At 43.9% G+C, this 13,580-nt stretch overlaps 1 protein-coding gene across 2 annotated transcripts in view; it reads left to right on the forward strand.

Annotated features, from left to right (window-relative positions):
- Positions 1-13,580, forward strand: part of LOC139228246 (copine-8-like) — a 781,549-nt gene that overhangs the window by 573,536 nt on the left and 194,433 nt on the right. For both annotated transcript variants that reach the window (XM_070859423.1, XM_070859422.1), the window contains exon 11: positions 7,816-7,891. In XM_070859423.1, the coding sequence (XP_070715524.1) occupies positions 7,816-7,891 (76 nt within the window). The remainder of the gene's footprint in view (positions 1-7,815; positions 7,892-13,580) is intronic.

The following is a 13,580-nucleotide window of genomic DNA, read 5'->3' on the forward strand; positions in this document are numbered from 1 at the left end:
CGCAGCTCTACCCATACCGATTCCACATCATCCACGCTAATGTCCTTTCTTACTATTGCGTTAATTTCCTCTTTAACCAGCAATGCTACCCCACCTCCTTTTCCTTTTGGTCGTTCCTTCCTGAATGTTGAATACTCCTGGATGTTGAGTTCCCAGCCTTGATCATTCTGGAGCCATGTCTCCATAATCCCAATTATATTATAATCGTTAATAGCTGCCTGCGCAGTTAATTCATCCACCTTATTATGAATACTCCTCGCATTGAGGCACAGAGCCTTCAGGCTGGTCTTTTTAACACTCTTCGTCCCTTTAGAATTTTGCTGTAATGTGGCCCATTTTGATTTTTGCCTTGGGTTTCTCTGCCCTCCACTTTTACTATTCTTCTTTCTATCTTTTGCTTCTGTCCCCATTTTATTTCCCTCTGTCTCCCTGCATAGGTTCCCATCCCCCTGCCATATTAGTTTAACCCCTCCCCAGCAGCACTAGCAAACACTCCCCTTAGGACATTGGTTCCGGTCCTGCCCAGCGCAGACAGTCCATTTTGTACTGGTCCCATCTCCCCCAGAACCAGTTCCAATGTCCCAGGAATTTGAATCCCTCCCTCTTGCACCACTCCTCAAACCACATATTCATCTTAGCTATCCTGCTATTTCTACTCTGATTTGCACATGGCACTGTTAGCAGTTCTGAGATTACTATCTTTAAAGTCCTACTTTTTAATTTAACTCCTAGCTCCCTAAATTCAGCTTGTAGGACCTCATCCCGCTTTTTAACCTATATCGTGGTACCTATATGCACCACGACAACTGGCTGTTCACCCTCCCCCTCCAGAATGCCGAGCAACCGCTCCGAGACATCCTTGACCCTTGCAACAGGGAGGCAACATACCATCCTGGAATCTCGGTTGCGACCGCAGAAACGCCTATCTATCCCCCTTACAATAGAATCCCCTATCACTATAGCTCTTCCACTCTTTTTCCTGCCCTCCTGTGCAGCAGAGCCACCCATGGTGCCATGAACTTGGCTGCTGCTGCCTTCCCCGATGAGCCATCTCCTCCAACAATATCCAAAGTGGTATATCTGTTTTGGAGGGAGATGACCGCAGTGGACTCCTGCACTACCTTCCTACCCCTGCTCTACCTGATGGTCACCCATCCCCTATCTGCCTTTATAACCTTTACCTGCGATGTGACCAACTCACTGAACGTGCTATCCACGACATCCTCAGCATCGCTCATGCTCCAGAGTGAATCCATCCATAGCCCCAGTACCGTTACGTGGTTTAACAGGAGCTGCAGCTGGATACACCTCCTGCACACATAGTAGCATCCCTGATTTCCCACATGGCACAGGAGGAGCATGACACAGGTCTGGGCTCTCCTGCCATGACATAACCCTTAAAATAACCTAACGCGGTAACTATGCCAAAGGTTTCTTACTGACAAGATAAGGAAAAATGAAAAACTACTCACCAATCAACCAGCCAATCACTTACCCTCTTGGCGCGCCTTGAGGAGCGCCTTAAAGGATAGCAAGAGGGAGAGAGATGGAGAAGCTTATGGAAGGAATTCTGGAGCTTAAGCTCTATACAGCTGAAGGATGTAAGGCTAGAGGAGGTTACAGAGCTAGGGAGGGATGAGACCATGGAGGGATTGGAGCACCAGGATGAAAATTTTAAATTTGAGGCATTACTGGACAGAGAGCCAGTGTAGGTCAGCAAACACAGGGAGGATGAGTGAATTGGACTTGGTGCGAGTTAGGATACGGGGAGCAGAGTTTTCAATGTATTCAAGTTTACGGAGGGTGTAAAGATGGAAGGCTGGCAGGAAAGCATTGGAATATTCAAGACAAGAAATAACAGATATGGATGAGGGCTTCAGCAGCAGATGGGCTGTGACAAGGGCCAATATTTCAGCTTATCCAAAACTGATGTCAGATCAGCACCTGAGCAGTAAACTGTTATTTCCATCAATCGCAGTAGAATATCTCAAGATTTGGATGTTGATACAAAACAACACGTGTGCAGAAATGGTCAGAAGTAACCAAACATTTCATGTAAATACTGTATAATAGCTTGAGCGTAAACTGTACAAGCAGCTGCTGTAGACAATTTGCAAAGCCCGAATTCTGTTTTACTCTTTTTGCTGTTAAAATTCAGAGGTTGATTTCAAAATCCAGAAATGGCTGTTTTGGTGAACTGAGCTTGTACAGTACTCTGTTTAATTTCCGACATTCTTCCATTCACCAGAGCTGGATTAATGTCCTTAGCCATTATTAGGCAAGTGAGTGTCTCATAAGCCAATTAAGGGGCATGAAATGAGTTTCATTTCAGGCGAGTCATTAATAGCCAGTTTCCTGTAGAACTAATTTACCCAGCGGAAAACTGAAGAAATTATGATTTCTATTCGTTCTTACCCAGTTTCTTAAACCAGAATAGGTCCGCTATGGTTACAAATCTGCTTACTGCGAATATTAAATATTTGAAAATGAAATATATTTGAAAGGACATGAAATTCATCTTAAAATACAAAGCACCTAACTAACATCATCATCATAGGCGGTCCCTCGTATCGAGGATGACTTGCTTCCATGCCAAAAAGGGATGAGTTCACAGGTGTTTCAGTGAGTGACCTGATATTTCAGGTCCTGAACTGCATGTTGAAGGGTGGAAGATGCCTGTGCGTGGATTTTTTTAACGTGTGGTGGCCGTTGCACACCAGCCACCACACGGGCTTCACAGAGCTAGGTCTTGGTCCAGTGGCAAGGATTAACCAAGACGACTGGAGACCAGCTCTGCTGCATGGACCAAGTGCGCATGCATATCATAGTGTGGGCTGGCCTGTGCTGCCCCTGGGCTCCGAACTCACGCCTCTCCTGGGCCCCAATCACGTCGCTCCACGCACTCTCGCTGCTCCTGCCCCGACTGTAAATGCGTCGACTATGTCCTGGAGTTCAGCCTCTGTATGTGCGCAGACGCAGGCTGTAATTGGCCCGGAATTTGCATTAAAAATAACGGTGTAGCTATCGGCGCTCACCTTTATTAAGGAATAAATTGGACAGCAACTTCAGGCATCCGCACATGTTCAAGTAAGGAAGTTGCTGTTCGAGTTGCCCTGCTCCTCCAGAAGGTTCGCTATACCGGTATCTCACTGAGTGGAATGCGTGAAGTTGTTCTATTTACCCACTAGATACCCAATAAACTCCCCAGAAAAAGTTAAGTCTTGTCTATTCAAGTGAAAGTGGATTTTTAATGGTGTGATAAGTCTTAATTATTGCCAAACAACCTTAGGTTCTGAAAATTTACTTTTACAAGTGTGGAGTTTCATTCCTTCAGATTTTAATTATTGTTGGAGATTTACATTTTTTTTAAATAAAACATTTTTGTTATTTTTTCTGTCTCTTTTATCTCTCTTATTTGCCTCTTTCTTTCCCTGTTTTTACATTGTTTTCTGTATATGATTTAACATTGAATTAAATATTCTAACTTACACTTCCTGGTTAGGCTCTGCACTGCTCATTAATTATTGTTTAAGGAGATAAGAACATAAAAACATAAGAAATAAGAATAGGCTATTTGGCTCCGCCATTCAATGAGATCATGGCTGATCTGATCATGGACTCAGCTCCACTTCTTTGCCCGCTCCCCATAACCCTTTATTCCCTTATTGCGCAAAAATCTGTCTATCTCCGCCTTAAATATATTCAATGACCCAGCCTCCACAGCTCTCTGGGGCAGAGAATGCCACAGATTTACAACCTGAGAAAAGAATTCCTCCTCATCACAGTTTTAAATAGGCGGCCCCTTATTCTGAGACTATGCCCCCTAGTTTTAGTTTTCCCTATGTGTGGAAATATCCTCTCTACATCCACCTTGTCGAGCCCCTTCATTAGCTTATATGTTTCGATAAGATCACCTCTCATTCTTCTAAACTCCAATGAGTATAGGCTCAACTTATCTTCATAAATCAACCCCCTCATCTCCGGAATCAACCTAATGAACCTTCTCTGAACAGCCTCCAATGCAAGTATATCCTTCCTTAAATATGCAGTTCACACAAGTCCCAGCTCTCCTGTCGGGGGTGCTGTGCCAAAATGTATTTCTGATCACTGCAAGCTCCAGAGCAAAGGCCCATAGAAAGTCTGTGTGTAAGTGTAATGGATGGCTGTTGCCGCTCATTCGCTGCTGACCATAATATCTGGGACATTAATATTAATGCTGAATATTGGAGCGTATAATGCATGGAAACACCATTGATTTACTGTTCAAATAATTCTCCGCCCCCGTTCTATTTTGCATGATGCAATAGAATTGGCACTGTAGTTGTCAAATTCAGATTTGTGATATCAAACGCTGTTCAGCCTTTGAAGCTTAATGCATGAATTACTATGTTTCAAGCCTTAAATCTGATTGCATCAATATTGGTGGACTTTTTTTGTATCCTTAGTTCAGTACAGAAGGTTCCTTCTGAGCTAGAAGTGTTGTCATAATTGATAGTTGCACGTAGTCTGGTTGAAATGGCTGAGAAGTAAATTCCATGGGCTGAACAGCTGTGAGTGGGGAGGAGGGAGAGGGGGAATATCCTGGGGACCAGTAGCCCAAACTCATCATCATCGACAGTCCCTCGGAATCGAGGAAGACTTGCTTCCACTCCTGAAGTGAGTTCTTTGGTGGCTGAACAGTCCAATCTGAGAGCCACAGACTCTGTCACAGGTGGGACAGATAGTCGTTGAGGGAAGGGGTGGGTGGGACTGGTTTGCCGCACGCTCTTTCCGTTGCCTGCGCTTGATTTCTGCATACTCTCGGCGTTGAGGCTCGAGCTGCTCAGCGCCCTCTCGGATGCACTTCCTCCACTTAGATCGGCCTTGGGCCAGGGACTCCCAGGTGTCAGTGAAGATGTCGTACTTTATCAGGGAGGCTTTGAGGGTGTCTTTGTAGCGTATCCGCTGCCCACCTTTGGCTCGTTTGCCGTGAAGGAGCTCCGAGTGGAGCACTTGCTTTGGGAGTCTCGTGTCTGGCATGAGAACTATGTGGCCTGCCCAGCGGAGCTGATCGAGAGAGGTCAGTGCTTCAATGCTGGTGATGTTAGCCTGAATGAGGACGCTGATGTTGGTGCGCCTATCCTCCCAGGGGATTTGTAGGATCTTGTGGAGACATCGTTGGTGATATTTCTCCAGCAACTTGAGGTGTCTACTGTACATGATCCATGTCTCTGAGCCATACAGGAGGGCAGGTATTACTACAGCCCTGTAGACCATGAGTTTGGTGGCAGTTTTGAGGGCCTAATCTTCAAACACACTTTCCCTCAGGTGGCCGAAGGCTGCACTGGCGCACTGGAGGCAGTGTTGGATCTTGTCCTCGATGCCTGCTCTTGTTGATAGGAGGCTCCCGAGATATGGGAAGTGGACCACTGTGTCCAGGGCCACGCCGTGGATCTTGCTGACTGGGGGGCAATGCTGTGCGGTGAGGACAGGCTGGTGCAGGATCTTTCTCTTACGGATGTTTAGCATAAGACCTATGCTTTTGTACGCCTAAGTAAATACGTCGACTATGTCCTGGAGTTCAGCCTCTGTATGTGCGCAGGTTGGGGTGGTCTTGGATCTGGCCTGGAGATGGCGCAGGTTCCCACTGGTTCTGTAGTTTAGTTCCACTCCAGCGGGGAGCTTGTTGACTATTATTTAGTTTACTATACATTATTCCTTCTATTGAAGCTGAGTAGCCATATCAAATTGGAATTTATTACAAGTCAATATGAGTGATCCTTTAGACTGTGCATCATGTGAAGTCCAGGATCTTATTATGTATCAACCTGCAGGGTAATATTTAGAGATCTGGAGGAATAACCAGTAAACAGATGGCTGGCTTGTGTGGGTTAATGATGTTACAGAACCTATTAGATTTGGCAAGATGAGATTATAAAAAAGAGCAGTTCTTGGGATATGCCAAAATGATATTATTTTCCTACACTCAGTATATTACTAGGAGTTTAGTCAAATGCTATTTCCTGCCTCTTCACTGACATTTGTGAACAATTATAATTCACATACATGCAAATATGAATAACACACATGTAAATTTCCACTTGATGGAGGGAGATATTTTACAGGCGAATAGTGATACTCATGGGGCAAGTATTTACTGTCACAATAATGGTGCTCACCGTTATTTATGTGCAAGTCGCATGGCAATTTTCGGCGAGGGACGTGGTTAGACAAGAAAATCTGGAGGCTGCTTCCTGGAAACAGCATTGATGGGAATGATGGGAAGTTCCTGTACTTGCATGGTAGAAAAAAAAGAAGGACTTGCATATATATATATATAGTGCCTTTCACGACCTCAGGACATCCTAAAGCACTTTCAAGCCAATGAAATACTTTTGAGGTATAGTCACTGTTGTGATGTAGAAAACACGGCAGCCAATTTGCACACTGCAAGCTCCCAAAAACAGTAACGTGATAATGACCAGATTATCTGTTTTAGTGATGTTGGTTGAGGATAAATATTTGCCAGGACACCAGAGTGAACTCTCCTGCTCTTCTTTACAATAGTGTCATTGGATCTTTTCAGTCCACCTGGAAGAGCAGACGGGGCCTTGGTTTGACGTCTCATCCAAAAGATAGCACAGTACTCCCTCAGTACTGCCCTGGCTTGTCAACCTCAAGTTGCTGAGGTGGGACTTGAACCCATAACCTTCTGCAGTGGGGAGAGTGCTTATCCACTGAGCTGCATCTGACACTTGATCACAAGCTTAGATACAAATTAAACTTTCCACAGAAAGTTAGAGCATATCCATTTCATTCTAAGTACCCTTTTTAACGGTGTGATAAATCTTAATTACTGGCAAACAACCTCTCTGGCACTGAAAATTAACTTTACAAGTGTGGAATCTCATTCCTTCAGCTTTTAATTGTTGAAAACTTAAAACATTTTAAAAAACTTTTTCTCTTTCCCTTAATCCACTCTTTCCTTCCCTCTCTTTACTTTGCTTTATGCACCTGATTTGATATTGAATTCACTATTCTAACTTACACTTCCTGGTTCAGACTCTGCATTATTCATTTCACAATACTTCAATCTGATTGATTAAGGAGATACCCAGTTGCTTACTCTGTTCATACAGATCCCAGATGCCTGCAGAGGGCATTTTGATCTCCCATTCAAAGCAACTTCTAGTGCAAAGTCTCGAGGAAATTATAGAGGCAAGGGCAAGTCTAATTAACAGCGGATGCTGTTCGTTTGCCGGCTACAGTAAATTCTGGCCATAATGTCACAGGGCTAAGCTGGTGTCAACGTCAAGATTGAAATCTTTTTAAACATCTTTTTAAAATTATAAAAGTGTTTAGTTTCAGTTTGCACAATCAAACATGTACAAGCATTGCGGTCATTTTTTAAATCATCTTAATCAATATTGCAGTTCAGCGAGACTCCCTCTTTGAGGTATTTATGTTCTCTCATTTACTTTTCCTAATAACCTCCCTACGTCTGTGTGGTGCTCCACCACAGTGTGTCATCTTACTGCCCTTTCATTTAATTGCTAATGCATTGGTATAAATAAAATAACCAACTGAGAGCGATGAGATACATGAAAATTATCCAATCAAGTTGTGAGAAGCACGTGGTTGAAGGCCTAATGAGTCATATATTATGTTTTCTTCTTGTGATTCACCAAATTATGTTTGCAGATCATTCTTGTTCTTAGTGGTATTATTAAGAAGTGCGGAGCTAAAGCTTTGCAAAGTAAATTTGCATTTGTTGCACTGCTGGGATGGAACAGTTCTTACAGAATGCCGCTGATACTTTCCTCCTTGTGATTTCAGCCATGACTTCATTGGTGAATTTACAACAAGCTATCGAGAACTTGCCAGAGGACAAAGTCAGTTCAATGTTTATGAGGTAAGCGTATCCTATTGATACCAGTATTTGAAATCAACTCTTTGTAAATGCCCAGAAGCTGTATATTTAAATTGTATTGTAATTTAATACACTTGCTCAGTGCAACAATTTGACTTTTTGTTTGTTTACTCACTTTCAGCACAGTACAAGTTGTCAAGGAGGGGGGAAATAAACGATGTAGGATGAACCCAGTATTGATTGAGAGATAAATTAAAGACACCTCTGAGGAAATCTTGATAAAATGCTTGCTGAAGAACACACACAATAATGTATAATATAACAGACAATAATGGATAACATAAATTAACTGAAGATCCTACATTGATAAACATGAGTAAATTGCTATGACTCGTACAATTAATATGCTGCAGAATGCCAAGTGTTAATAGGATCATTGCTAGCCAGATTTCAGAACAGAAGGAGGCAGAGAAACAAATAAGTGGAACAGCTTGTGTGACAGTTTGTGGTAGGCAGATCTGAATTTTGAGAATATATTTGAATTGCCAATGGAGCTCAAGAGGAATGGGAATTCCATTGCGTAACAGCAGAGATGAATAGGAAAAGTACATCAACATCAAGGAATAGGATTGAAATAGCTTGCACTTAACCATTCCTTGTATGCTAGTTCCCTAATGTTTTGGCTGTGAATATCCCAAATTACTGAATTGGATGCGTAAAGAGCAGGATTGAAGGAGCATGCTTTTAACCATTTCATCCAGCTCATCCATCCCTAATAAAACCTTACATCGGCTAGAAAATCACTGTGGCTTTTATCTCCATGATTCATCCAGAGTTCTATTTCAAATATTGATCACGCTTCATGTGAAGAAGTTCTTCCCAACATTGATTCTAAATTTCCTTTAAGCATTTGGAACTCTACTCTCTTGTCTTACTGCCATGACTTACCTTGAAGTAATATTCAAGGTTTGCCTTTCCTCGACCATTTAATATCTTGCATATTTCTATAAGGTCCTCTTATTTCAACACTGGAGGGCCTCAGTTTCCCTACTCTTCCCTCGTAGCTCAGTCCTTGTGGATCAGCCGTATGGATCTTCTCTGTATTGCCTTCAGAACGTTTCCTTTGTGTTTTGGTGAGCCAAGACTGGACACAATGCTCAAGGTGTGGTCAGACCACAGCACTATACGCTTCAGCATAACTTCCTCTGACTTGTATTCTGCTGATTTGTGAATATTATTCTAGAAATTATAGTTGCCGATATTAGTGCATAAATGCTCAACATATTACATCCCTCTACCGCTATTTTAGTTGAGGCACTAACCGATTTTAAAATAAGCAGATTGGCCACTATGTTAAAATAGCAGACAAAGGAACTCCTCACCGAATATCACCAGTAGTAATCTCTAAACTACAGTACAGTATTATCCTGATTACAGCTATAGTGATTTGATATGTTAAGTCCAAGTCTACTTATAACCATAGATATCTTTCATCCTTACCATCATAATTTCTACCAGTCATGGAGTATGTGTGTTGTGATTTAATCTGCACTGTTCCTCTCCCCTTTATTCTGGCCTCCCCCTTCCTCTCTCCCCCTTCCACTTTTTTTCACCACCTCTGCCCATGTCTTCCTTCCCTCCCTCTAACCCCACTTGACCAGAGAATTGTACTTGGTCTTGTTTCTATGTGTGAATTGCAATGGGAGATCAACTAGTTGCCATGCAACATTGTCCCCTCCCATTCAATGCGACCAACACTACAGGATATCGACTAGTTTAAAAAAATATATAGACATGCACAATTTAGGGACTTTGTTCAGTTTTGTGTCGCTATTACAAACAATTAAATGGTTTTGTCCACTTATCACATACTGTAGAAAAGCAAGTCAAAAGTACATTCAGTGAGAATTTAAATATTCATCGATTATCACTAAATAAGTAGCTGGGACAATTTCTTATTTTTGGCAATTGGATCTGGCATGATTTACATTGATAAGAGTCTCGTTGTCGATTGTAATGGCTTATGAAATGTGAAGATATTCTTGATACATCAAATAAGAAATTATTGTCAAGCTGTTTAGTTTTGACATTGGTTTAATCTATACAAATATTAACCCCTTGCAATACCGTGGACCACTGTATAAAGTAAAGCAAAATGGCACCATGTGTCATTTAGCGGTGGTTAAGCCCACAGGCTATTCGCATATCAGCACAAAATGCCTCCTGGAGCAATAGTTTCAGCTGATGCTGATCATGCCAGTGAGTAAATTCAGTGAAACTGTGTGCAAGAATACACAGGTATTTAATGGTGAAAGGGAATGTTCTGGGACTGGTTCAATTCTTGGAACAGCTTGCTTCAAAAAGCCTACTTAAAAGGGCCATTTTGGATTACTTGATAAGCTTGCAGTTCAGCAACTATCACATCTGTTGTAGTGCCATTGATTTAAATTTTAAAATTTTTAAAAATAGTTTTTATTAAATAAATTAGCAGCAACAGTTGAGATCAGCAACATTATAATGTTATTGCAGCGGATTCTGGGCCCATGTGCTTGCATAAAGAAAATGATTAAAGCAAAATCTAACAATATTTGGTGCTATGCTGGATAAAAATAGTTACAAAAATAAGCTGCAATTTGAATTGGCCAATAACATTACCATTTAATGATTTCCCGCAAGGCTTCAATACTGCAAGTAATGAGTTATCCCTGTAACAAAATAGGTTCAATTCGGAGCAAAAGAGCACTAGGGGGACTTCAGTTATAGAACTGTTGTTACTGGAAATATTAATCAGCTGGAATGTAAGATCAACTGTATGCTTTGTTAATTATTAACTGTATTGAATTAGTTCTAACGACATAGGCTCCAGTTTACCTCACCGGAACATCCTCTTAGCATCTGTTTTCAGGGCATAACAATGAGGCAAAAATGGACAGATATTTGTCGCACTTGGGCTCCAGCTCAATAGCTGCCGTTGCACATTTCCAGCAAAGTGTGGGGGGCGGTGGGAGTGTGCGGGAGTGGGGGGGGGGGTTCATGCAAAAGGAAGCTACCACTTGAAACCGATGGAAGCATCATTAGCATCTACAGGAGCAGTGGGTGGGGACTGGGAGCACATTGGGGGGCCGGAAGAATGCAGAGTGTGGAGGCTGCAGCAGCTGATCGGCAGGGGGGGGATGGAGGCAGGAGCGCATCAGGGGGGGGGGGAGGGGAAGAGCAGCACCGGCGGGGGGGGGAGGGGGTGTGATTGGGGCCCGGAGTTCAACTGGGGGTTGGAGGATGATTGGGGGCCTGGAAGATCATTGCGTAATAGGCAAGAGTAGCATGCGGGTGGAGGATGAAGATGACATCAGGAGGCCGGAGGAGCGTCGGGGGAGGGGGTGGAATTTGGATGCCTGGGAAGTTGGGGGGGGGGGTGGGGCGCGGGGGGCGGATTGAAGGTCTTGCAGAGGGTGGGGGGCAGGCTAGACAGGGACATTGGATCCAAGAGGTAAATGTAAAGGCACAACTCCTGGATTCAGCAGTCCTCGCCTTCCATTAGCTGGCCGTCATCACGAGGCCTGCAAAACCCAACCAACGACTGTTAAATTTAAAATGGTGATTAAATCTGAGGCTCGCCAGCCTCATTAAAATACTTAAATGGGTGGCCCTGGCTAATGGCAGCAGGTTGGCTGCCCAACTCCCCTCCCCTCCCCCCCATCCCCCACCCCCGCACCCCTGCCTCCATTAAAGCCATAAGTGAGCAGGTTGAAGGCAGGCTTTGGACGGGATTCAGATTTCTAACACTTTAACTTCCCACCCGACCTCAACCAACCCATTTTTTGTGGTTAAAATCACCCCTCCCCCACATATTTCTTCTTTGTATGAACATTTTAGTTTCACCTCATTTAACCATCATTGAGGCACACCAGGCACAGCATGTAAAGAAATGAGCAAGTGGGGAAGCTATTTACATTTTAATTTAACTTGTGCCATAAAATGCAATGAAAGAAACAGAAAGTAGAGAGCAGGTCTCAGTGAGGGTAAATTAAAAGGAGAACATTCTCAAAAATGGCAATGAACCAGCAGAAGAATGATGTACTTTCCCGCTGTGGCTGAAAGTCTTGTCGCAACGCGAAGAGACCGGCTAAAGAAGCACAATTGGAGGAGACGCACGTTTGAGTGTTGGGGCATGCCCAGTTTTGTGGTGGAGATTTGCTCGGAAAGAGGATTTGAAGGACGGCTGTAAAAGATCTCAGTGACTCGGACCTAATGCAGTTAAGCACGCAACTCGCTTCCGCCCAAAATTCCGCGATCTTCAAAGTCACGCAAATGCGGAGGAAAGACCAGTTCGTTGCATTCCCAGGGAATCGAAGGATATGATGTCGGGTGGCAAAGTGAAGTTGAGGTAGAAGATCCATCACGATCTTATTGAATGGTGGAGAAGGCTCGAGGGTCCGTATGGCCTACTCCTGCTCCTATTTCTTATGTTCTTATGTTCCAGGCTACTAAGAGCAACAGAAAGGGTAAGATCTCTTATGCAGGAAGAAGTTATATGGTTTAAATTGGTAAAAGACAAGTTCATGACTGATGTCTAGAGCACTGTTTCATTCAAAGAGCCATGGATGCTTAGAACAATCTTCCAGCTAGGGTAGTAGAAGAAAATCTCTGGAATCATTCAAGAGACAGATTCTGTGTTGAAGAGCACTTAGTCAGCTGAGGACGAATGAACTAAATAGGTCAAATTTGCTCCCTGATCTGTACTTACTTTTGGTGATAAATAGATGTAATCAATTATAACTTAAATCTAATTAACTATAGGAAACTGATTTCCCTTGAAACTCTGTCAGCAGAAAGGATAGTTTTTTTAATGAAAGCGTTAAAATGTACATCTCTTTGAGAAACATTTGTAAGGTTTGTAACTTACAATCAGCAAATCCAACTGAACTAATTAATTAGTTTAGTCTAATAGTTAGAGAATTTGGGCACTGAAAAATACGGGGAGGTGAAATAGCACTATGCCCCGATTTGGGGCAGTAACCTGCTGGGGCCCAGTGCAGAAGTGCCGCTCCATCTGCTGAATTGGGCTTCAAAGGAAGTGGAACGCAATCGCGCACGCTCCACTTCCTTTAGGGGCTGGTCCTGGGGTGATGCTGGGGAGGGTTGTGAGGCGCTACGCACTGAAGCGACTCAACGCCCCTCCCCTTTCGCTTAAAGGGGAGTACCGATGCGCACTATGCAAGGCCTCTGATGGCCTCCACTGCACCACCAGGGCAGCGTGGGACCGGGCCTGCAGCCCGGCACCCAAAACGGAGTGCCAGGCTGCACGAGGGTGGGCCAGACCCCGCGAAAATGGATGTGGGGAAGCCGACCTGAGAGGCGGCAAAAAAAAACAAGATGGCGGAGCGTGACACTGGCGACCTCCCCTTTAACTTGCGCCCTGCGAGCAGATGTTGGCCAGCTTCACGACCCACGAAGCTGGCGTTGACATCTGCTCGCGCCAGACTCGCGGTAAGGGGTCGGCGTGCAGTGCTGATGGGTCGCTGCGCACTGCGATGAAGTTATCGCCGGTTGCGCAGCAGCCCGGGGCGTAGTGCTGCAGCACCTCTGCAAACTCCCGGGCAATTTCCCGGGAGCTGGTAGTGTCCCGCCACCCCCGGACAAAAAATGGCTTGTACTCCATTCGCGCCCCCTGGAGGCGCTAATGGTCCTCTGAAAAAGGATCAATTTCCCCCCTACGTTTTTCTTAAGTACA

The sequence above is a fragment of the Pristiophorus japonicus genome, chromosome 17, assembly GCF_044704955.1.
Source record: "Pristiophorus japonicus isolate sPriJap1 chromosome 17, sPriJap1.hap1, whole genome shotgun sequence".
NCBI lineage: Eukaryota > Metazoa > Chordata > Chondrichthyes > Pristiophoridae > Pristiophorus > Pristiophorus japonicus.